Consider the following 26,630-nt stretch of genomic DNA (forward strand, 5'->3'; position numbering starts at 1 on the left):
CAAAACCACATCTTTAATTCTCTTTTAAAGTATTAATATGAAACTTTAATGGCTGGAGCAAAATCAGTAGGTGTATAAGAAATAACGTGAATCTCAGCTCCAATGGGCTTGAGACGTACATTTCCAGAGAAGAACTTCAGCAAGAAAGGTAGACCCTGTGAAAGATGAACAAGCCAAGGGTTACACAACCACCCGGTGCCCACAACTCCCTTGGACGACAGACAGTTTGAGGACTGTGAACAACCATTAGAGACCATGGTTCGTGTGGGGAACCTCCCAGGAAAGTCACCATTCAAATTTCTACATCCCTCTTCAGTAATTCAAATGAGGATACTTTCCCTCTGCACCTTGTGAGGATGTTCAACTTCTAGCGCTTCCCAAGATCCACCTCAGGAGAAGTCAATTTGCCCACAGGAGGCGTAGTTTCCAAAGCTGTCTACTGTGAACCTCTGAGAGATGTGAATTGAATTAAGCTTCAGGGTACCAAAGTAGAAGTTCTCAAACAGCTGAAAAGAAAGAATACAAACCCAGAATGAATATCCAAAGATGAAAAGAGCAAACGTCAGATTCTCTTGTAAAAACACTACAACAATCCCAACAAACCTCTCATGCTTTTCCTTTTCAGTATTTATTCTGAAAAACGATCCCGGAGAGAAGGAATGGGAGTGGGAGTGAGAAAAGAACAGAAGCTCTTCTCTCTGTGAATTTTAAAGCCTCCTCTGATAAAAGACACTAAGGAAAGAGGGCTGAAAATTCAGTTCCAAAATTTATCTACTAAGCACACATGACCTAGAACTTCTAACAAACATCTGGGGCCACACTCTGACTCACAGCACCTAACAAAGCTGCTTGATAACTTTCAGTTCCTGACTCTATAGGACTGTCATTTTGTTACAGCCAGGATAAAATATGAGACAGTGCATTCCTCTACCTAGTCAACAACATTTAGTAGAAGCACCCACTAAAATAAATAGAAGATAAGGCTCCTAATCCACCAGTGATTCTGCCAACCCCGTGAGGAATACAGAACACTTAGGCATACCAAACAGCCTTCTACTGGATGATATCACACGTGCAAATGATATTTATCAAAAATCTTTTATTCAACTTGGATTGAAGCCAGCATCCCAAAGTAAACGCTCTTTACCACAATTCTTTACTATAAAACCTTTCAAGTGTGTCAGAGGGAGGGATGAGCTATACTCTGAGAGGGACCTGCCCCTGTGATTAGCACATTTATAAGGCAGAATCCAAAATGACATCAGAACTCATCTCAGATGGGCGCCTGGGTGGCTCAGTCGGTTAGGCGTCTGCCTTTGGCTTGGGTCATGGTCCCAGGGTCCTGGGATGGAGTCCTGCACGGGCTCCCTGCTCAGCAGGGAGCCTGCATCTCCCTCTCCCTCTGCCTGCCGCTCCCCCTGCTTGTGCTCTCTATCAAACACATAAATAAAATCTTAAAAAAAAAAAAAACCTCATCTCAGAAAACTGCTTAGATAACGGTGTCAAAGTGTAAAGGGCTTACCTTCTTCTGTTAGGATGCAAAAGTTGCCTTTTCTTAAAATGTCAGTAAAATCTCAAGAAAGCCAGCCTTTCCAAACACATACCCAACAAATGCTTGGGTAGAACCTAGGGTGGGCCCCTTGCACGTAAGCAAGTGACTGTCTCTTCACTTATTTTTATACAACCTCCATAGCCATGGACTTCAGCCACTGTCGCCTTTCCTCTTCCTGCAATTAGCGGCCTAGCAAAATGCCTGGGGTTCATTAAGGCTAACTTCATAAAGCCCCGTAAATATTGATTCTTCCACATGACATCAACTTGACCCCAAAGATCTATTTAGAGGTTGTATGCTGCATTGTCTTGTCTTTCAGAAAGGTGATCAGCTCTTGCCTGCATTGATTTACACAATTAACTTCTCTTCCTGGCTTTGGCAGCCTGTTCAAACCATATCCACCCTTTTGTGTAAAGAAATACAGCCTGAAACTGTTATGCGCTAATCCCTTTGCTGAACCTTAATTCAAAGTGAAAGCCACGTCAACAAGACTGGCAGATTTATAGCTTTGCAAACCGAAGCCTTGTAGGTACAAAAAAAGATATTACCAAAGGGGCAATAAAAGACAAGACCAAACAAAACTGAAAGGGAACTCATAATACTTTCAACAAGTGACTTTTTCAGGATTAGCAGCCTAGGGGTCCTCCACCTTCCATCCCCTGTGCCTACGTTTCCCAGCAATATAGCCACAGCTAGGAGCTGGCAAGTGATCTGCCTGACTGCTCTTTGCCTTATGTGGATAACCTCTGGCTAGCGCGATTTGCCAGGGAGCTCCTCATGCTTCAGGTTTCAAGTAAACAGTAAATATGGTGATAAGGGCAGCCTGGGGAAGAGTACTGAAGTCAGTCTACACTCACACCAAGCACACGGGAGCTGCGTGACTATGCTTACGTGATACTGCCCTGTACGCACAGTCTGTGCAAGATCAGAGTGGCCAAGATCCGGGAGGATGAACAAGTCAAAGTCCCTTCCTTGTAAACTGGAAGGCACTGCTGAAAATTAAGTGTTTCCTATGATGTTTTTGACATCTCTCTGCTCTCCTTAAGCCTGGACTTATTTTACCCTTTTGAGTTGCCACCCCTTCTTTCGTACCTTTGATAATGCCACAAACGGATTTCTGACCCAGAAGTCCCTAGTGCAGGGCTGATCTTCCTTTAGCCCTTATCTCCATGCTCTTATTCTCTCTGTATGTTGATGAGGATTTCGGAACAATTTTTCACCATTCTCGTATTATTTAGGCCTTGTTGTGTATCTTTAGTCTTAAGCCTTTCTTTCAGTTCTATCAATTATTTCTAGTGACTCATTAAAATACAAGCTCTAGGGGCACCTGGGCGGCTCAGTCCTTAAGTGTCTGCCTCCGGCTCAGATCATGATCCCAGAGTCCTGGGATCGAGCCCCGCGTTGGGCTCCTGCTCGGCGGGAAGCCTGCTTCTCCCTCTCCCACTCCCCCTGCTTGTGTTCCCTCTCTTCGCTGTGTCTCTCTGCCAAATAAATAAATAAAATCTTTAAAAATAAATAAATAAATAAATAAATAAATAAAATATAAGCTCTATAGAGGAAGGATCTTTTATGTTACTCACAGCGGAATACTACCATATGCTGGAACCGTACCTAGTAGACTGTATATGATCAATAAATATTTGCTGGAGAGAATGACAAGAAAAACTAATGTTATACATGTCTGCATGCCTTATCTGAAAAGAGAAAGCTTTGATATGGCCTTGTTCAGACTGGATTTAAAGGTCTTACTTACAGGTCACCACCTAGAAACCCTTGAACAGGACTCACCAAAATTATATTACCTCTAATCATATCTCAACTGTAACCAGTTGTCAAGAAAGAATTTGTAGTTAGTAATGGAAATTTCACACATTCCTTTAAATTTCTGTGTTTCTTATTTGTCAAAGCCTAGACCCCTTTCTTAGCTCAAATTCCTGATCCGGAATGTCACTGAGCACCTGATGTGATGCACTTGCACGTGAAGGCATACAATGTGGTTCTGTCTCTCAAGTGCTTACCAGCTAGTCAGGGAGATAGGGTATGAACCAGAAGACAGGCACGTCGGTGACATGGGTGTGTTCACCTTGTGAAAAGTTACTGATTTACTTTGTGATCTGTGCACCTCTGGATTACGTTCTACTTCAATGAGAAAGTTTACCTAAAACAACATAGGTGGCAAAGGTGAAACGTGAGAGGGGAGGTCCAGACAACCCATACATGCAGTGAGGTAAGAAAACAATGGGCGGCCATTGGGATGGAGGAGACAGAAGCAGAGCTGGGCAGCGTGAAGGCGGAAATGCGCACAGTGGGCCAGGCCAAGCCCGTCAGGTTAGGTGTTTAGAGGGTCCCGGAAGAGTCATAGTGAGAAAGACTAAGTAAGGCTAGAAGACATAAGGACAGTGAATCATATGAAGGGACCCTGAGGGTCGGGTTCAGAAGGCAGACTCCATTCTAGATCGTAGGGAACCACTGAAGGTTTCTGAGCAGGTTGGTGGCCCGACATGAAAACCCTGTTTTGGGGAAACTCATCTGGGCGTGGTATACCGTGGTGCCTGGAGGAGGGAACGAGAGAAAGTAAGGGAAACCAGGGCAGCAGTTCAGTCAGATATTGAGTGTCTTTTTGACTAAAATAGTAGTTGCAGGCCTGGAAAGATTGGAGCAGATGTGAACTACTCTGAATGAAAACCAGAAAAGACTCCGTGACTTTCTGGGTACGGGGGAACCAGGAAAAGGAAATGAGAAAATCATGGGTGACAGGGTAAATATGAGGGTACCGCTGACAGTAACAGAACATTTCTGAGAGGGAGCTACTTTATGGGGAAAAACAAAAGTTTCAGGTCTGTTTACACACTCATGGACATTTCTTTGGCTCTATGTGTCCCAAGCCCCCCTCCAACCTAGGGTTTTCCTGTTTTGCTCCGAGTATATGTATTCACATGATGGAAGAGTATCACCATAAAAAGGCTTACGACTGCCCATTTTTTTTATTGAGTAGTTCTTTATATATTAGGAAATGAACCCTTTGTGTACGTTATGAATTGCAAATATAGCCCCTGGCCCGTTTGTCATTTGACTTTGCTTACCGTGGTTTTTACCAAGTCAATTTAAATTTTTGTGAACCCAAATGTATTGTAACAGATTTTTTTTTTTTAAGATTTTATTTATTTGAGAGAGCGAGAATGAGAGAGAGAGAGAGAGCACATGAGAGGGGGGAGGGTCAGAGGGAGAAGCAGACTCCCTGCTGAGCAGGGAGCCCGATGCGGGACTCGATCCCGTGACTCCAGGATCATGACCTGAGCCGAAGGCAGTCGCTTAACCAACTGAGCCACCCAGGCACCCATGTAACAGATTTTTAACACAGCTCCTAATGCCAATAGTATTAAATGTATATTAAAAGAGCAGAGTGAGCGATACATACATAAGTATTGACAACAACACTAATAAAATAAAGATTGTTACTGGCCCCCTTACTGGACAAGCATGTGTGCCAGGCATTATGCTGTGGGCTCCACGTACCTGACTGCATCCTCAAAACCCCAAAAAGCAGATACTAATTCTTAATTCCCATTTTATAGCTGAACCTTAAGTTTAAAAGGCTTAAGTGACTTGCCCATGGGTACGCAGCAAATAAAGGGTGTGACATTGAGATTCATAAAGCTGGAAAAGAAAAGAAAGCGCAGATTTAAACCCGGGCAGCCTACCTGGAGTCTGGGCTCATGAACGCCAGCACCCCTAGCCTCTTCCCGTGGGCGGTGCCCCTTCCAATATCCCTGCTTAAGCCACAGGGAGGACGCTCTGCCCAGCAACAACTTGAGACTGAAATGAACACATTCTTCCACTGGTCACTTCTATTTACCCTGCCAACTTTTATCTGGAACCTGGTATAAGAATTGGATGGCTCTAGTTCAGCTGGAAGAATTTTACTTGAATCCTGGATGCAAATGAGCATGAGAGGCTCTATTTAACTGGGTACCTGAAAGGCGAAAGAGGAAAAAGCTTAAACTATAAAAAGAAAAAAGAAACTTGGTTGCTCTCTCTAGCCTAAAGTAGCTCATGAAGAGCAAAGCGGTCTATTGTTTGGGAAATAAAAGACCTAACAGGAAAAATTTAAATTAAAAAAGAATCACGTCAAGGTATTTAAAATCATGCTGAGTTTATTCTCCTGTTGTTTTATAACAACTCTCTTGGGAATTTTGGAACCTAAACCATTTTCTTTCTGAAAACATTTCTCTCTCTCTCTCTCTCTCTCTCTCTCTCTCTCACACACACACACACACACACACACACACACAGCCCTGTTGTGCTGGAAGCCAGCATTTTTTAAGAAGCCTGCTGTAAAGAAACCTAACAATGAACAGCTACACAAAACTACAAATACTTGATAAGGAAATAAAATTAGGATTTAAAACTTCAAAGATTTGGGATACTACCTGCAAGCAATAAGTACCGATTTGGATGATTTAAAAAGAAAATTTTAAATCTAAGTATAAATATGATGTTTGAAAGGGGCACCTGGGTGGCTCAGTCAGTTAAGTGTCTGCCTTTGGTTCAAGTCATGATCTCAGGGTCCTGGAATCCAGCTCCGTGTCGGGCTCCCTGCTAGCCGGAAGCCTGCTTCTCCCTCTCCTCCCTGCTCGTGCTCTCTCTCGCTCTCTCAAATAAATAAATAAAATCTTTTTTTTAAAAAAAGTATAAGTATGACGTTTGAAAACTGTTGTGCACACAGCTGCTGTTCTTTATTGAATACTCACAGTATCTTTAGAAAATGGAATAAACTTTCCCTTTCACCAAGTAAAGAGAGAAATCTGGACCATCAGGATGAAAGGTTTTGGTCTGTTAAAAATAAAAATAAAAAACAGGCCCCAAATGGAGTCACCTGTGCTAAGCCCCACAACAGCAAACCAAGACTTAATATCTAACCTAACTGGAGTTTCAGCCTCTCCCAGGAAAGTGACCTCTCCCCAGTCAATCGGGAATTCCCTGGTCAGCACTGGTGAGCTCATCTGCCTGACAGACCCCTGCCCTCCCCTAAAGGAAGGTGACCTTGCCTGAAACAAACCACTTCTTGCTGGAAATTTCCTTTTTCCATCCCCATTCTTCCTACAGAAGCCTTTCATTTGGGACAGCTCCTTGGAGCTCCTTTCCATCTGCTAAGGTGGGATGCTGCCGGATTCACGAATCATTAAATACAGTCAATCAGATCTTCAAATTTACTCAGTTGAATTTTGTGTTTTTAACAGGTCAAAACCAAGGCTTCCCTGACAGAGAAGTACAAGATAAAATCCAACCATCCTGTTGTCCGCTGTTCACAAGATCTGTGAAGCCTATCATTTCTTATTTTGTTCATGTTTGTTTCCTAGGGAGAACACAGAGGGAATTATTGATTTCTAGTAATGTCGTGGTGTACACTGAAAGAGAACAAATAGTGAGATTTAAGAGCTAACTGTGGTCATTTTTCCTTGCATTCATTTCAGACCTTCTACTTCTTCCTCCCAGGCCCTGTGACACAACCACCAAAGACCAGAAATAACTTCAGGTGTAACTAGGCTGCAAAGATGAGACAAAAATCTCAGACACAGGTGGGGAGAGGACGGAGAGGAGCCTTCTCGTATCTGTGACCTCAAGCCACAAAACTGAATGAACGGTCAATCCTCAACAGTATAATGACAAACCTGTTGGGAATCTCTGCGCAAGAGGCTTCCCAAATGAGGCTTGTTCTTTCTTCTTTCTTAGACAACGTAGTGGCCCCTCTCTCCAAAGATCTCTCCTTTACAGAAATCTAATTCTTTTACTGGGAGGCCTCAGTGAATGATGGGCTATCCAACACAACTTTACCAGGAGGAAATTCATTTCAAACTCCAAAATAAAGATCCCAAGTATCTAAGTCCTGTGAAATATATAATCATTCCTGGTATATTTGAGTTAAACTAACCTGCAGAACATAAAGCAGTACAACTGAAAATAAGTACTGGTGTTCAATTAATGCAAGTATTTGGAAGGATGTACTGGGTCCCAATTCTCCAGAGGAAGGGATGCTTCCTATCGTTTTCATGTATGGCACTCAGACTTTTGAGACCCAAAGAGGAAGAAACAGGAATATCAAGTACATGATACTTTGAGGTTTTTCCAGTGTTTTCCTTCTATAATCTGTTTTACCAAGTTCTATTTCTTACAATTATCCACCAGGTTACAGATAAAAGTAACAGTAAATAACACTATTTTATACTTAATAACAATGCTTACCCACCTACCTCCCTATGGATTAAGGATGAATAGAAGAGAGTCTGACAAGCACTCAGAGCTCTGTAGGAAGGCATTCCCAGCGTGAAGCCTTGCTGTGGTTAAATAACACCTTTCCTCTAAGGACCTAAAAGTATCTCACAAAGCTCATTAACCCTTCAAAAAGTTGCTGTGATGTCCACCAGAGCTGAACTTTATTATTTAAAAGAAAAGAACCAGACAGGCTAGGACCACTAACATTGTGATACAAATTCAAGAGATCCCAGGCCCAGGCCCAGAACATAGGCCTGGAGAAGGCCACATCTACAAGGCAGTGTGTTACGTGCATCACAATTTGAATAACAAATCTGTGCCAAAGAACACCAAGAGGGGCAGTTCCATTCTTGGGCCATGTGTATGCAATGAGTCCACAAAGAAACGGTTCACTTGGTTCTGTGGCCAAGAATGAGAAACAAATAATGTGAAAAGCTATCATCACAGCCCTTGAGAGATCGTAACCGAAAAGCAACAAAACAAATAATGGTGTATTTCAGAAGCGTTCTTCATGAAATTGGCCTCCACGCACAAGATGAAGACTTTAGGCTGTAGACAGAAAGTAATGGACACCAGACTAAAACTGTAATAGGTTTTAACAATATCAGAGCTCTACATATGTCACAGTACTAATCTCACTTAGAATCAGGACCACAAATAAGGGTTTTTTCCACAAATAAGTTTTGTCTCAAAGTTTTGTTAAAATTCCCCTAATCTAAAAAAATGATTCTGAATTTCTGCCAAGGTACCATGTAGTTCAAATTCTCAAGCCTTTCTATACCTTGCATGTTTCTTCTGGCTACATGTAACATCACTTCTGAAGAGAGTAAATGTGGAAGATATGAAGACAAGGAAAATGGAGATCCAACACATCCAGGGGTCAAAAAAAGCCTCCCATCTGCTTTTAAGATATTCATGAAGACTGTACTCATATGGATTCTTTCTAAAGATCACAAAAGAACACAACTGAGTCTATTCATATGAAGCCATGTTCCTGTACATATAGACAAAATACATACAACTTCGTCTGAAAACCAGAGACAGAAACTTCTTTTCCGTTGAGAGAGAGGTCAAAATGGTTCTTAGCGTGAACTAGACTTTCATGCTTTCCTGTCAATGACCACAGAGCCACTCTTTCCCCCCATTTCTCCATCTTTAAACAGGGACAAGGCTTTATAAGGATATGCTGCGCTGCAGCCAGATAAATTATAAGATGGAATTCTGAGCTCTGGTTATGATCGTCACTTATGGCCTATAACCATTAACCCATCATTAGAGGAACCAAAAAGCAGAGTTTCCTTTAAAGATAAAAAGGGAAAGGTTTAGTAGGAACTCTGACAGCTTCGAGCCTCTGCAATCGTCATCTGGTCTCACAGGGCTGTAGTATTTTTAAAGACTGGCATAGGAACATTGCCTTCAGAATAAAGACAGACTGGAATAAGGATACCTACTTCAGAATAAAAGACAATGTGGCTGGCAGGTACTTACTATCCTTGGATCGCCTCCAAATACAGCCCTAACTTTGCCCAAGATGCCACTTTTAATCTGAAACCTCAAGTTGCAGTGATCAAGTGGCGAGAGAGCCAATAATAATAGCTAATAATAGCCAATAAAAAGAGGACATAATGTACTTCCAGAAAGGCCTGCGGCACCGTGCATCCAAGGAGCAAGGTGAAGGCCTGACTGTGGGAGGAGTAGCCCCTGACGTCATCGGTTGCCTGCATCAGGAAAGCAGCAAGAAGGCTGGAAATCAGTGGACCAGCTGCAGTTCTTCAGCCCACCGGCATATCCCTCTTGCTTCGTGCGTCTCCATTAAAGGAATGCCAAAAGCCTGCCTGTCCCTGGGGCACAAGTCCCATCCCCAGTGCCTGAAATGGCACCGGGACACTATGAGGCTCCTTTCACGGAACGGGGACATGAACATGGAAGTCCTTCATTCATTCTGCTCTCCCAAACCACCTGCTTGTCTTAGCTGCAGTGAGCAGGAGGAATGCTAACAGCACGACCTAAGGAGGCGCCAGGCAGAAGCCAAACGAACAAAGCCAGGGAATAAAGGCTTCAAAACTTCCCTCAAATAATCACTCAGGGTTGCACTTTTGAATGTTTGGCCTGAGCTCACTGCTGACATAAGGATTATCAAGTTTAGTTTAAGACTCTGCTGGTAAGGCCAAATGACCTATTAGAGAGTGAATTAAAACAGCTATATACAAACAGGATGCCAGGCAGTTCTGCTGAGCACCTCAATACTCAAAATGCCAAGGGACTTCCCCTCCCTGCAGAGCTGTTTAATTTTAAAAAGCAGCAAAAAAAAAAAAATGTGGGGTGGAGGCAGGAGGAAGGAAGAGGGAAGAGGCCATGCTGATGGGGCTGCTGAGCCTAGACCTGACCTTGGCACACAACAGCACGTTCTGCCCTGTTGCACAGCAGCAGGAAGAATTTGCGTCAGAGATGGGCAGCTGGGAGTTGGGTTTGCTACAAAATCCGTTCCAGTGAAAGCCTCGCCTCGGGGCATGGACACTGCTGCCTCAGCAGGGCAAAACTGCCCCTGGTGGCTCCGGGCTAGCGCAGACCCTTCAATGCCCCCAGTAGGTGTCTTCAGAATGAATCTAGGTAAGGTTTCTGCAGATAAATCCTTTCCCTCAAGAAGGCCTCCTCATGCTCATTCAAATAGGTCACCACTCTTTTATTTTCAGTCTGGTCATCTTCCCTCAGGTATTATTCAAATTGTCCCTCACACACATGCAACAGAAGATGTTTGATCTTGTATTATGTTATCAAGCAGGAAGTACAAGTCAGCAGAAAGAAACCCCGGAAACGGAGCACTGGGGACAGGAGCAGAGACGGTTTCTTCTTGGCCTGGTGGTCTCTAGGCACGTGGCTTGAGGGAGGCTGGGCATAAAGGGGCTGAGTACTGTGCCAAGCAACAAATTCAGAAAGAGAACAAAGTGAGAGAGGAGAAAACAAGGCCATCAGGCCCGGCCCAGCTCCATTCCAACTTTTCCAACATGAGAACAGCATCCAGAAGTTAAAGAGCAAAGCAGATCAACATCAGACCATGGCAAGAGTATCCATACATACAGATAACAATTGTCCAAATAACAGGTGGGGTGGTGACGGCTCCCTGGAAGATGGGAGAGGGGGCCACATGTGATCGTGGATTCTCAACAAAGTCATCTTATTACAGAGAGAGCTAGGAGGTACTGCGTCCTCTGTCAGAACCCCAGGGAACCTCCCCCAGTAGCACCGCTGCAGCATTCCATATGAAGACCCGTACCCGGTTGTCTATAATTCAGTTCAGAGGGCCTCCTTCCCCTCTGCACGGGGCTTATGTCAAATAAGCAAAAGGCCTTGGAAGAGGGATACGATTATGATCCCCCTGCCACACCTGAGGAATTACAGGAACAAGACCCCTACAATTTAAGAAAGTGGTATCAACATTCTAACCTACAAGTGAGAAAGTAAACTTTGAATTGGTGTTCTGGTTGACTTAAATCCTGTGTTTTCACTTTTAATTTGTAATAATAATGTTTGCATTTGAGCACGAATTGTAGAATTGTTTCATCATTGGGATAGAGGAAAAAGGACATTGTTTCTTAATTAGTCATCAACTGAGTAAGTCTCCTGGCATAGTGGACTTCACTCTTGTTTCTTTGATCTCTTCGCACCAATGTCCTCTAATAACACTCAGACATTGTTGGCACCAAGCCACCCAATCGAACATGGTTCCACTTGGTCTGGTCTCTCAACAGGCTGCTTTAAAGAAGACAGTGTCCTGTTACCATCTCTGGGTACAGATTTATATTCAGCTACTGGTTTGTCTACACTGTAGTTAAAAACACACAATGGAGTATATATACACAATGGACTATTATTTAGTCTTAAAAAGAAACAAAATCCTGATACATGCTACAACACTGATGAACCTTGAAAACATGTAGCTGAAATAAGGCAGAAACAAAAGGACAAAATATTACACGATTCCACAGTATTAGTCAAATTCATAGAGCCAGAAAGCAGATCAGTGGGTGCCAGGGGCTGAGGGGAGAAGAGAATGAGTAGTCACTGTTTAATGCATGCAGGGTTTCAATTTGGGATGATAAAAAAGTTCTGGAAATAGACGCTGGTGATGGTTGCACAACAATGTGAATGCACTTAATGCCCCTGAATTACACACTTAAAATTGGTTAAAATGGGAAATCTTACGTATATTTTACTACAATTTAAAAAAAATACAATGGACCCCAAATGAACCATAACCCAACACACTTCATTTGTGAACTGTACCCCAAATGATATGACTGGATCCCTAGAAATGACTACCTAAGAGGGATGAATATTTCCCATAAGAGTAACAGGCACTCTGTTCAGAGTTCACAGGAATATAATCAGAGGGACCAAAGACAACGGAGTATTTATTCTCCCTCCCCCAAATACGCCAAGAGTCTAGCCTAGTGTTTTATATGCAGTAGATCTTCAAGGAAATATTTATTTTCTATTGTCACCGTCTTTGCCAAACCGTGGCCTCTATCTTGTCACTATGCAGGTTAGACCCTTCCTAAGCCATCATCCCCTGCCTCAGCTGAGACAACACATACACGTATTCCAGAACCACTACAAAGATGAATAACCAATAAACATAAATTCAAAAGAGAGTGAAGGGAGAAAAAAAATAACATCGTGTACGAACAGACAGCAACAGGCTAGAGAAGGAGCATCATTCTAGGATGAATGTTGGCTCTGTCAAAAATCAGCCAAGTGCTTGTTTTCCAGTTTCATGTTAATGATGGTTTCACCTCTCACTGACAGTCATGTCTTTGGTTGCCCTCATTAGTGTTTTAAGACTTCGCTTTCCAGGCAAAGTGACATGTAAAACAAAAGCAGAGGAAAGGTTTTGGTAAAATACTGCTTAGACATGAATCTTCCCCCTGGCTCCCACCCCGACCCAATAGCTCAAAATAAGACCCTATAAAACCAAACTAAAGCATTTCAAACTGCACTTTTATCTCTGATGCTTGAAAAAACTGTCCAATCACCTGGCAGAAGTATTTCACGTCTTTTCATATACAGTATGTTATTTCTATTACTAGCAAAATATGAAAAAGCCCCTAATGATTTCCTGACATCTCCCATTTTCATGAGTTTTGTTTTCCAACCATCAACAATGGAGGTAGAGCCATATTTTATCACTAGAGCAAAATAATAGTGGCCACATATTTTTTAAAGATTTTATTTGTTCATTCATGAGAGACAGAGGCAGAGGGGGGGGAGAGAGAGAGGGAGAAGCAGGCTCCCAAGGAGCAGGGAGCCCGATGCAGGACTCGATCCCAGGACCCTGGGATCATGACCTGAGCGAAGGCAGACGCTTAACCATCTGAGCCCCCCAGGCACCCAGTAGTGGCCATATTTTGACAAGATGTCTTGTCCCAGGCTGTTCTCAAACTTCATGTTTTTCTGATATTCATGCTAATTATAAAATCTGCACAATTTATTTACAAGAGCAGTGTTATTTCTCATTCAATAATTTTTATTAATATATTCTGTAATAAGGCATAAATGAAATGGCAAAAGAAATCATTGTTCATCTTTCAAGTTAATGAATGTGTACCACAGATAAACATAAAATTAGTCTTGGATACATTCTGAAATAAAAGGACGTTAAGTGTAAATTCAAGTTCATTATGATCCATATCAGCTGAATCTTGCTATGTGGACTATTAAAGTTGCAATCAAATTTAACTAAAAAATGAACTTCACTTATTAACAGAGGATGGTGAGTTATGAGCTATAGGTATATTTAATTTGGGGCTCTCTTTTTCTTGAATTTAGTAGACTCATTTGAAAAAAGAAACAGGGGCGCCTGGGTGGCTCAGTTGTTGAGCGTCTGCCTTCGGCTCAGGTCATGGTTCCGGGGTCCTGGCATCAAGCCCCACATCAGGCTCCCTGCTCGGTGGGAGGCCTGCTTCTCCCTCTTCCACCCCCTCTGCTTGTGTTCCCTCTCTCGCTGTGTCTCTCTCTGTCAAATAAGTAAATAAATAAATCTTTTAAAAAAATAAAAGATAAAAAAATAAATAAACAGGGGTGCCTGGGTGGCTCAGTTGATTAAACATCTGCCTCCGGCTCAGGTTTTGGGTCCGGGGATCGAGCCCTGCATGGGGCTCTCTGCTCAGTGGAGAGTCTCCTTTTTTTTTAAAGATTTTATTTTATTTATTTGAGAGAGAATGAGAGAGAGAGCACATGAAGGGGGGTAGGGTCAGAGGGAGAAGCAGACTCCCTGCTCAGCAGGGAGCCTGATGCGGGACTCGATCCCGGGACTCCAGGATCATGACCTGAGCCGAAGGCAGTCGCTTAACCAACTGAGCCACCCAGCCGTCCCTCAGTGGGGAGTCTCCTTGTCCCTCTTCCTCTGCCTTCCCCCCAGCTCGTGCTCTCTCTCTCGTTCATGCTCTCTCTCTCTCTCTCTCTCAAATAAATAAAATCTTTAAAAATAAAAATAAACATTTGCTAGAAAAGATTCAAGTAAATAGAAATTCAATAGGATTGACTGCTAACTGAATATTTATGACATAATTAGTGTAACTTGAGGGTCTATTAAATATGAGCATATCTAATCATAAAGAAGTTGTATTGGGTGAAATAAAAGAAAATTAAACTAAATTCTAACCATTTAGGTGTCAGCAAACTTTTCCCATAAAGGGCGAGGTGTCCATATGGTGTCTGTCACAACTTCTCAACTCTGGCCCTGTGGCACTAAAGCAGTCAGACGTGAATAACCACACGAGGGTGGCCGTGTTCCAATAAAACTTTATTTATGGACCAGGGCATTTGAATTTTACATGATTTTTACATGTCCTGAAATACTACTCTTCTTTTGATTTTTTTCAACCATTAAAAAACATAAAAAACATTCATAGTTTGAGGGTCATATGCAAAACAGGGGGCAGGACATAGCTGGCCCTCAGACTATAGTTTGCTGGACCCTGCTCTAAGAATCTATAATCTCAAGTATGGGGTTAAAAACTATCCCCTTTGGCAAACAGAAAATCTATCTTTTTCTTCTCCTCCTCCAAAATCTGATTTCTATAAAAAACAGTTTTAGTCAGTCAATCCGGAAAAGCTAGCTGAGTGCTTGCTAGGTGCAAGAAAACTGCTGAACACTGGGGAGCACGTCACAGGTCTCTGCAAGGTCAAGGTGAGGAGAGGAGGGAAGAGTGTCATGGAGGGGGATGGGCCTTACCAATATAGATAGAGGGACTATCTGTATTTGAAGAATGAGTAGAATTTGCACGTAACAAGATTTCAGTAAAAGAGAAACAGAGAGATAAGGACAAAACCTTAGAAAGTAGCCCTACAAGGCAGTGAATTAAAAAAAAAAAAAAAAAGAAAGTAAGTAGATTCTGTGGCAGGGAAAAAAACCAGGAGAGCCAATGGCCACTGAAGCCAAGAGAAGAGAACATTTGAAGGAGAAAAGGGCTTAATACTCTCAGTGTGGTTACTGGGAAAAAGTAAAAGTAGGTCAAGGCACTAAACAAACAGGGGCCACCGGTGACCTTTTACAGTGTTGTTTCAGTTCAACAATAGAGGAGAGAACTAGGTTTCAGGGAATTAACTAGGGAATAGTCTGAAAAGGATGACAGCAGGAAGAATGGCTTTTTAGAGAAATGAACTCTCATTTCTTCAAACAAAAAACATCCTAACGAAAGATACTGCTACCAGGGTGCCTGGGTGGCTCAGTCATTAAGCGTCTGCCTTTGGCTCACATCATGATCCCAGGGTCCTGGGATCGAGCCCCGCATCGGGCTCCCTGCTCCGCGGGAAGCCTTGCTTCTCCCTCTCCCACTCCCCCTGCTTGTGTTCCCTCTCTCGCTGTGTCTCTCTCTGCCAAATAAATAAAATCTTTAAGAAAAAAAAAAGAAAGATACTGCTACCTTCCAAGTAGCTTACTCTAATATGAAACATTCTACTTAGAGAGTTGTTCCTTAAACTTTTATACCCTTTGAAATCAAATGGCCCAAATTTTGCGGTAAGATCAACAATTAATAAAAGCTGCATCTACCTTAAACACTGAAACAAAACACAGCCAAGACTTCAATAAACACTTCTGGAAGGTAGTTATCAAAAAAAAAAAAGTATATACACACAGACACACGCAACAAATGGCTAGTGTCCTATCCCCCTCCTAAGTGCACGTCTGTCTTTCCTTCTTTTAGAAAATTTTATTTTGACAGTTTCATACTTACAGCAAAGTTCTAAGAATAAGAACAGCAAAAAGAATTCCTGGATACCTTTTATCCTTCTTTCTTATCACCTACTTTAAGAAACACATTTTTTTTTAAAGATTTTTTAATTTATTTATTTGAGAGAGAGAGAATGAGAGATAGAGAGCACGAGAGGGAAGAGGGTCAGAGGGAGAAGCAGACTCCCTGCTGAGCAGGGAGCCCGATGCGGAACTCGATCCCGGGACTCCAGGATCATGACCTGAGCCGAAGGCAGTCGCTTAACCAACTGAGCCACCCAGGCGCCCAAGAAACACATTCTTTAGCTGAATTTCCTGTTTCGTTTTTTGTTCTTTGTATTGTAGGTATTGCCAACAAATTTCAGCCATTCAGTTTATTTTTAAGATTTTTATTTATTTAGGGGCGCCTGGGTGGCACAGTAGGTTAAGTGTCTGCCTCTGGCTCATGTCATAATCCCAGGGTCCTGGGATGGAGCCCCGCGCATCGGGCTCCCTGCTCAGCAGGGAGTCTGGTTGTCCCTCTCCCACTCCCCGTTTGTATTCCCTCTCTCTCTGTCTCGTGTGCACACACTCTCTCTAACAAATAAATAAAATCTTTAAAATTTATTTAATTGAGAGAGAGTGAGAGTGAGAGAGATCACAGAGGAAGAAGCAGACTCCCTGCTAAGGCAAGGGAGCCGAAGGCAGACATTAACCAACTGAGCCATCCAGTTACCCCAGTACAGTTTAAAAACTACTGGGGGCCAAGTAGTTTCATTAAGTTTCTGTGACGCAGTCACAAGTTGTAGGAAAGAAAAGTACAATATAAGCTCACTTCACAGAATTCCTGTTTGGGACTCCTGTGCTCCTCTATCAGTGAGGTGAGGTCTTTCATCAGCTCTGCCCTGGTCTCTCTCTCCTCTCCTTCTGGGACTCTGACTAAATGCAAGTTAGTTAGATATTCTCATTCTGTCCTGTATGTCTCTTATCCTCTCAGCTCCAATTTTTACCTTTCCCTCTGTCCATGCACAACGTTCTGGATGATTTCTTCTGACCTAACTTCCAGCCCACTCCATCTTTTAGCTATGTCTACTTTGCTGCTAAACCTATCCACTGAGCTCCTAATTTCAGTTATTGCATTTTACAGTTCTAGCATTTCTATTTGATTTTTAAAACTGCTACGTCACTTTGCTTTTGTAACAGTTCCCAATTACCTGATAACAATTTTAAGCTTAGCTTTTAATTTCTCTGAACACAGTAAACATAGCTGTTGTCAGCCTAAGTCTCATCATGACTCCAGTATCTCGTGTCTTTGAGTTTTGGATGTCTGTTTGCTTATGGGGGGAGTGGTCTCCTCACAGGCCCCGTTACCTTTGTGTACTGGCCATTTTGGGGGGAAAAGTTCCTTGAAGGAATATTATTAGGCAGAGAGTGATGAAACCGTCTTCTGGAGAGGATTTTTCTTTGCAACTGCCAGGTGCCTGGGGGCACTCCCAGTCTAGAGCCTTCTTCATCCAAGTTCAAGAACTCATGCTCTCTCCACTTTCTCCTTGAGAATCTTTTTGTTTTTTTCACCTGTAATTCTCCTTTTAGAATTTTTTTCTTTTCCGTTTAGAATCTTTACAGTTAATTTTTACACTGCTTAAGGATCCTCTTTGTCATATTTTCCCTTATATTTTCCATGTCTTCACCTTTGCCAGAGATTTTAACTTTATCTTCCAACCCTTAATTGAATATATGTATGTTTGAATATATGTATTTATATATAAAACATATATATATACATAACATCTATATATACATATATACACGTATATATATAACATATATATAAAAATATATATGTAATTTCCATGGAGTCTCTTATTCTCTAATTGACCTTTTCCACAACATCTTAACTTGATGAGTGAAAATCTTCAGAAAGTTGTATGTTTGCCCCTGTAACACATTTCTTACTTCACATGATTATCAAGAATAACATGACTGCTTTCAATGCTATGGAGAAAAACTATTACAAAATACTAGAATGTCCAAGGGAACTGAACTTAGTGTTAACAGTGTATATGCATAAATAGCTTAGAGAGGAAGTGACATCTGTTTATTGATTTTACATAAAGATTAAAATTTCAAGTCACAGAAATATTGGGTAGTAAAAATGACACCATAGCTATGGTGGTAGTGAGAGACAATAATTTTATTCTACATTTGATTTGCTGTTGTTTATCCTGATATAATAGTGCAATGGAACATTTATTGATAGACTTTCAAAGAAAGCCTTTCTAAAAGAGTTGAGTTTTGGGGTGGGGGGTAAAGAATTCTAAAGAGCCATGTGACCAAGAAGTAATTTTCAATAACAGTATGTAATACAGCTGAAAAGTGAATTGGATAATGGATAATTTCTGAAAGACACAATGTTTTCTTCCTTAGAAATAATAGTTTCTGGGGCGCCTGGGTGGCTCAGTTGGTTAAGCATCCAACTCTTGATTTCAGCTCAGGTCATAATCTCAAGGTAGTGAGACTGAGCCCCACATCAGGCTCTGCAGTCAGCGGGGGAGTCTGCTGGAGATTCTCTCTCTCTCCCTCTGCCCTTCCCCCACTCTCACATGTGCATGCTGGAGCACTCTCTAAAATAAATAAATATTTTTTAAAGAAGAAATAATACAGTTTCTAAACACTAGTCTCTCTTTGTAGTCATTAATGTTTGCTTTTTTTTTCTTTTAAGCTCCACACCCAACAGGGGGCTCAAACTCACAACCCCAAAATCAAGAGTCCCATGCTCTATTGACTGAACCAGCCAGGTGCTCCTAATATCCTTTTTAAAAAAATTCCTATATAGTTCTTAATCTCACTTCTCTTCCCTAGAAAAAAACAAAAATGAATTCAGCTTTTCAATACTCTTCTAATACTCCGAAACAAAGTAGTCATTCAAAACAAGCATCTTCACTGCAAGTGTTTTAAGAATTTAATTGTGACTTTGTTACCTTAGGACAAACAAACTGGAGTTGGCCAGGGGGGGACAAGGGAGGTATGGTCTACTTTTTGACCTTGGTAGTAGTTACACTGTTCACTTCCTGATTATTTGTTAAAGAGTATATATATATATATTTCATGCACTTTTCTATGTATATGTTTCACCAAAGAAGATAAAATAGTACATATTTTTAAATAGCTTCCTTAAGCAAATTAAATAAAGATCTCACTTAAATTTATTTATTCTACCTGTCCTTTTGTAAAGATGTTAAGGGGCAGAGATAGAACAAAAGCAAAAATGAATGCAATATTTGAGTTACTATCATTTACAGCTTTCGAGAAAAGTCACAATGTGGCTAGAATAAAACATATTTCCAAGTAAAGTATTAAAAATTAATACGGTTTAGGGGCACCTGGGTGGCTCAGTCGGTTAAGCATCAGACTCTTGGTTTCAGCTCAGGGCATGATCTCAAGAGTCCTGGGATCAGGCTACGTTGGGGCTCCATACTCAGCAGGGAGTCTGCTTCTGCTCTCCCTCTCCCCCCACCAAAATGAATAAATAAATCTTTAAAAAAAACTTAATACGGTTTAATAGCACCCATTCCCTCTTTCTCTAAATTTAAAGATTCCTATATATAAAATAGAAAAGGCACAAATTCACCTCCCTTTTACTTGGTTTATATTTTCCAGGATTTTTAAGTGTCTAAAGAAATGGCACGTTCATGGTGTCCTTTGATTCTGGACCTACAGCACTTTCTTTCTATTCCTTCCCAAATACATCAACTGTGCCTTTGTTTGCATGATACCACCTCCTCTGGTGAGTACAAGCTAGACTCTGAAAACCCTTCTTCACTCTGCAGTTAGAAGCTATGCTTTTGAACAGTTAACACCATGCTCGTGTTCAATGTGCTGAGAGTACAGTTCTGGAACAGTGATTCTATGGCTTAAGGCCAGCTCAGAGGGCCCCCAAACAGACTGCCATTAAGACCACCTCTCTCTCCGAAGCTGGCAGGACTGAACTGTCCTACTTGCAAGGGGGCAGTTATTTCTAGCAGTGTGTCTTTAGGTCGGCATGGTTTCTCCAATTTCAAGTTTATCACTGCCTTACGGATAAACAAACAACATCTTTGCTCCTATTTCTTAGATCAGAAATAGAAACTCTCTGAGGGGACACTACCCTCTGAATTTGGCCTAGGTCTTCTTCCCTTGTACATTCTCCTTTCAGAGCTGTCAGTCTTCCCTCACAACCCACCATAACTAAATATGTTCCTTTTCTGGTTCAAAAAACACAGGACAGTGATTCTTTAGTTGTCAGTTCTTCCAAAGTCCTTCTTAAGGTAAGAAAATTCTTACTTTAGCTAGGAATAACCCAATGCTGGTCTATTACCGCTGCAACAACTCTCAAAAGAGCAGTACAAAAGAAAAATGTGGCTTCTACCTCCCAAAGTCATTAAAGACTTTTTCTCTTTCTTATTAAGGCACCCAGAACACATAATATTCCACCAAGCCAAAAGGACCGATTCTCTTCATGGAGTAGAATAGCAATTGGCTGTTACTTATTAAATTCCTACAGCAATGAGCAATGACTTGCTTCCTCGTTTTGTTTCTCTTTGAATAGTAGATGAAGTTGATTTTTTTCCAAGGCTGCTTCTCATCACCAGCATTCCTGATCCTTGACCTATGCAGCTGTTAATATGCTACCCACATATGCTTGGCCTCCTGAACAACCAGTGCAGTTAACCTTTCGGTCTTCTCCAAGTCAGTTCCTATCTTGTTAGTGAAATTGATGCTTTCTCCTTCTAAACATAATAATTTTATCTGGTATAAAACTACATATATGATTCATCGGTTTTTATGAATCTTTTTCTCCCCAAGGGTTTCTGGGCCCGTGGGTTCTCATGTTCTAATTGAGAAAGGCATGTTCACTCATGGTAATTCCAAAAGGTGGGCTACTATAGCTGCTTCACAAACACAATTATCACCTCTTCTGCCTTTGGGCATGGCTAATTGTTGGAGGCCATGTTTTACCTTTATTCTCAAAGAAAAGTGAATTCCTTTGACCGAATGTAGGTGAAAGCTTACATTTTCTGCAGCTAATGATTAAAAAGTAAAATATTGGACACTGTATCAAAGCACACTTTGTTCTATCTGTGTTCAAAGGGACTTCTCTATATTCATAACTCACCCCCATCATTTTGTACTGTAATTGCCTATTAACCATCTGTACTCCTCAAAGACAGGAAGCTCCTGGAAGGCAGGGACTGTATCATAATGACTGTTTTATCTGCAGGGCACATGCTCTGGCAGATGGTATACACTCAATAAGTACTTCTGTTGGTGCGTTAGTATTGCATTCAATTCAAGTCTAATTCTTAATTAGCCACGGATTTAGACTAACTGGCACACACCATTGCCCCAACATTTACGAAATGACTTCTAATCAGACTTTATCACAGTTCAAACAGATATGCCCAACTTCAAATACCTAATGATCTCTACCTAAACACGAAGCATCTTTATGGGAGGCAACAGAAACAATGCTAACCCTGTGATCTGAATCTTTTTGTTGATTCAGACTCTGCCACTAACTAGCGGTAACCTTTGGCAAATCGCTTTAACCACACTGGATCTTGTGCCCTGAGAGACCGAAGCGGGAAAGTGGATTAAATGGTCTGGAAGTCCCTGGCTGAGCCCAGCTCTAGAACTCTGAGGAGGCATGAACCGGGAAGGGTGCTACTAACAGAGCAAGCCCTTGTTAACACTAGAGGGAGCTGCACCCATGTCATCACTGGGGTGGTGAGGAAGACTTCGAGGCAAAGCATCTTTAAATTGGAAGACTGGCTCTCCAGAGTGAGAGAAACGAAGTATCAGGCGAGAGACCCCTACCGTTCCTGCAGCCACGGCACACGCTCTCTGCCATCACCTCCCTCTTACAGATGGCCCAGCACCTCACACTTGACTTTCATCAGCACACCTTCAGAGCTTTAATTCTGATTCCAAAAGAATCAAGGTGGCTTGAGTCATTCCTACAGATTTCTCTCCCCATTTGGTCTACTTTCTTTCTTAATCAAATTAACAACAACAACAAAAAAGCAAAGTGATTAATGTTATTATTGGAAAAGCCCCAGGAAATGAGATGGAGGAGGAGAAAGATTCATATCACACTGAAGCTAGGGGCCTGGGAAAATCAGTAAACTACAGCTGAATACATTAGCAGCTTGCCACTCAAACCAAAGCTACCATAGCTACTTTGACAACAAGAGGAGCACTCAAAAAAGAGGAAAGATAGCAAGGAAAAGAAGAAATTGACATAGCTCGGCAGGGCAGGAGCCTGAATGCCTGCCTAAGAGGGAATCCGGTCACTGTGAGGCCGGGCTCTGCGGTAAGAAGTTTGCAGCTGCTGAAGTGATGTCATTAGAGGTAATGGGGTCACATCAGGCATTTTGCAAGAAAAATGCCAAGTGACCAGATAAGGCAATGGAAGATGGGGTGGAGAAGGAAAAACAAAAAGCATTTCTAAAGCTAAAGCTTATTCTGAAGTTATATACATACACTCTCCTCCCAGCTCCAAAAAATGTATGGCCTTGAAAAGGTATGACCTAGGGGCGCCTGGGTGGCTCAGTCGTTAAACGTCTGCCTTCGGCTCAGGTCATGATCTCAGGGTCCTGGGATCGAGCTCCGCATCGGGCTCCCTGCTCCGCGGGAAACCTGCTTCTCCCTCTCCCACTCCCCCTGCTTGTGTTCCTGCTCTCGCTGTGTCTCTCTGTCAAATAAATAAATAAAATCTTAAAAAAAAAAAGGTATGACCTAAACCATTATAGAACAAGTGAAATGAAGAATCCAAAACCCCTCGGTTGTATCAACTTCTGTTTCCATTTGCCCAGAGGCACAATGACATGCTAACCTGACAGAGGCGGCATAAATCATGGATATTACAGAATGTGGTCTGTAGGAGAAACATAAATGCAATCCTGAAGAACCCTTTTTATGGAAATTTCATAGATTAATTTAACACTCAGGAAGCAAAGCCTCAACTGTCAGAAAGAGACCACCTACTTTTCAGAACATGGGCTATTCCTGAGTAAAAACAGATTACAAAGCAACTTTAGAGAGGGACTGTGGGTGAAGAAAAAAGTCTACTAGAACAAAACAAACAATTCTTTTTCACTTAAAAAAAAAATTGCAAACTCAGACCTCCAGAGGTAAAATAGAGAGTAAAACTCACCAGGTTAAAATCAACGTATTCCTGAGTCCGTGTACTCAGGGTACTTGTTTCTGAACTCACCAATTTTAAGTACTCTAAGAGATATCACAGCTTCAACAGATTCAAAAAGATTTCTCTTCCTTTAGGACATTAAAAAAAATATTTTTTTTTTTTTTGGCCAGACCTTTGAATCAATGATCCTCAGGAGAAGCATGAGAAAAATATACTTTATTGTTAAAAGGAGAACGACTTGTTTTCCTCTCTTATTTTCGGACACATGCCAAAGGATTTCCAATTCACCCTGCCACGTACTGACCTTTAAAATGTTTCGCCCATCAAATGATTCTCTTTCCTTGAAGATGTATTTGCCATCTGCTGTGTAGAGATTGTACCTGCCTTCAGCTGTAAATATTTCAAAGATAATGTTAGAAGAGAAGCTTGGGTTATTTACGTTTGTTTTCTTTTGGGTTTCTATAGTACAACTAGCAAAATCTGTACTATCTGGAACATGGCTTAATAGGAGGGAAAAACATCAGTCTGAGTCAAGAGGCCCAGAGTCCAGCCTCAGCTCTGTCATCAATTCAGTATACATTTATTCATTCAACACCGTCCAAGTACTCAAGGTACGTTACCTATGTAATTAACCATATTCTTTTTTTTAAAGTATAGTTGACATACAATGTTATAGTAATTTCAGGTGTACAACACAGTGATTTGACAATTCTATACATTACTCAGTGCTCACCACGCTAAGTGTAGCCACCATCTGCCACACACCATCTGTCATACAATGTTATTACAATATTATTGGCTGTCTTCCCCATGCTATACTTTTCACCTCTGTAACTTATTTATTTTATAACTGGAAGTTTGTACCTCTTAATCCCCTTTACCTATTTTGCCAATGCCACCCCAATCTCCCCTCTGGCAACCACCAGTTTGTTCTCTAATATTTATGCATCTGCTTTTGTTGTTTGTTTTTTAGATTCTACCTATAAGTAAAGGGGTGCCTGGGTGGCTCAGTCAGCTGAGCATCTGCCTTTGGCTCAGATCATGATCTCGGGGTCCTGGGATCGAGCCCCAAGTCAGGCTCTCTGTTCAGCAGGGAGTCTGCTTCTCTCTCTCTCCTCTCCCTCTGTGTACGCTCTTTCTCTCTCAAATAATAAATAATCTTTTAAAAAAATGTACAGATTCTATATATAAGTAAAATCATTTGGTATTTGTCTTTCTCTGATTTATTTCACTTTGCATACTGTGCTCTTGGTCCATCCATGTTGTCATAAATGGCAAAGTTCATTCTTTTTTATGGCTGAGTTGTATTCCGTTGTGTATGTATATATATGTACACACACACCCACACATCTTCTTTACCCATTCATCAAAAAGACAAGAAATGACAAGTGTTGGCAAGGACACAGAGCAAAAGGAACCTTCATGCACTGCTGATGGGAATGCAAACTAAAGCATGAGTATGAAGGTTCCTTAAAAAAAAGTAAAATAGAAATACCATACAATCCAGTAATTCCACTTCCATCTTCAAAGAAAATGAAAATACTAAATCAAAAAGATATATGTATGCCTATGTTTACTGCAGCATTATTTACAATAGCCAAGATATGGAAGCAGCCTAAATGTCCAACGACAGATGAATGGATAAAAGAAGATGGGGGGGGGTGTTTGTATGTAAAATGAGCCATATTCTTAGGCAAATTATGTCTCCTCTATGGACCTCAGTTCATTTATACAGTTACAGGTTAAGACTAGGTGATCTCCAAAGGTCCCTGGTGGTCTAAAAACCCAAGATTTGTATAAGCTATATGCATTTTAAAATATGTAAAAATATACAAAAATTCACACCTTAAGTAGTCAAAATGCTGGTGACATTGATTTGGGTTGCAACCAACATGAAGTGGGTTGGTTTAAGGACCTCCCCCCAAATGAGAGAACCCCTTTCAGTTGCAATCAAAGGTATCTTTACAGACATTCTACACAGAAATGCAGCAAATCTATGACCTTGTATTAATTTAGCTTGCTTATCCCAAAAGACATCCTTCAAGTATAGCAGGAAAAAGGATTTCAAAGGAAAGGCATGACAGGTAAGAAAGAGTGAAACACCTTATTCTATGCCCTTTTCAAGTAAAAATTCAGCCAGAGAAGAATCCAAGGTATAGAAAATTCAAAGCATCCTTAAGAAATATTTAACCCTCAGAATATTTTCTAAAATATCAACCCTTTCTTGCCCACCAACAGACACTCAAAAATATTTGTATTTCCACTTCTGAATATGCTCTTTTATTATATATAGGTATGGAGACTACCAAGTCAGAATTGGTAAAGTATATCTAGGCTGCTAACTCCATGAGCACAATATATGTTAGCCAGCCCACTGGAATTACACTTCAGTAACTTCTAATGAGAGAGTATTCTCTTAATCAAAGAACCCAATACCATGTATATTTCACAAATTAAAAACAGGTCCCCTGTTAAGAGATGTGAAACTTTAAAGATTCATTTATTTATTTGAGAGAGAGAGAAAGAGAGCATGCACGTGCATGCACACTTGGTGGGGGGGCAGGGAGAGGGGCAGAGGGAGAGGGAGAGAGAATCCCAAGCAGACTCTGCACTGAGCACACAGCCCGAAGTGGGGCTCAATCTCACAACCCTGAGATCACGACCTGAGCCAAAACCGAGAGTCGGACACTCAACCAACTCCGCACCACCCAGGTGCCCCAAGAGGTGATGTGAAACTTTAAAGTAAATCCATACTAAACAAATATCAATTAAAAAGCAGTAATGAGGAGTGCCTGGGAGGCTCAGTCGGTTAAGCGCCCAACACTTGATCTCAGTTCAGGTCTTGATCTCAGGGTCCTGAGTTCAAGCCCCTCATTGGGCTCCATAAAAAAAAAAAAAAAAAAAAAAAAGCAGTCATGATACCTGAAGATTGAAATGTTTTTTTTGTGAGGGCGGAGGAAGAGATTATCTTAAGCAGGCTCCACATCCAATGCAGAGCCCCACGCAGGGCTTGATCTCACAAGCCTGAGATCATAACCTGAGCCAAAATCAAGTGCTGGATGCTTAACCAACTGAGCCACCCAGGTGCCCCTGAAGACTGAAATGCTTAATGACAGGTTCAAAACCTGTAAGTTGCATTAGCCATCAGGGAAAAGCAAATCAAAACTAAAATGAGATACTACCTCACATCTAAAATGATGGCAATAATCAAAAAGATAGATAAATAACGAGTGTTAGCAAAGATGTGGAGAAAATGGAACCCTGGTGCACTGCTGGTAGGAACGTAAAGTGGTACAGTCGTTTTGGAAAACAGTCTGGCAGTTCCTCAAAAAGTTAAACACTGGTTACCATAGGACCCAGAAATTTCACTCTTAAGTATATACCCAAGAGAAGTGAAAAGATATCCC

At 41.4% G+C, this 26,630-nt stretch overlaps 1 protein-coding gene across 6 annotated transcripts in view; it reads right to left on the bottom strand.

Annotated features, from left to right (window-relative positions):
• The window catches only part of ASCC1 (activating signal cointegrator 1 complex subunit 1), a 105,611-nt gene continuing 78,981 nt past the window's right edge, over positions 1 to 26,630 (bottom strand). For 5 of the 6 annotated variants that reach the window (XM_027596387.1, XM_027596388.2, XM_035724273.1 and 2 more), the window contains exons 9-11: positions 23,528 to 23,613; positions 348 to 506; positions 1 to 155 (exon numbers count right to left, since the gene is read on the bottom strand). In XM_027596387.1, the coding sequence (XP_027452188.1) occupies positions 390 to 506; positions 23,528 to 23,613 (203 nt within the window). In that variant the 3' untranslated portion in view covers positions 1 to 155; positions 348 to 389. Of the gene's footprint in view, positions 156 to 347; positions 507 to 23,527; positions 23,614 to 26,630 lie in introns of those variants that run through there. The other variant, XM_035724274.1, reaches the window with a different exon arrangement.

Source organism: Zalophus californianus, chromosome 15, assembly GCF_009762305.2.
Source record: "Zalophus californianus isolate mZalCal1 chromosome 15, mZalCal1.pri.v2, whole genome shotgun sequence".
Taxonomy (NCBI): domain Eukaryota; kingdom Metazoa; phylum Chordata; class Mammalia; order Carnivora; family Otariidae; genus Zalophus; species Zalophus californianus.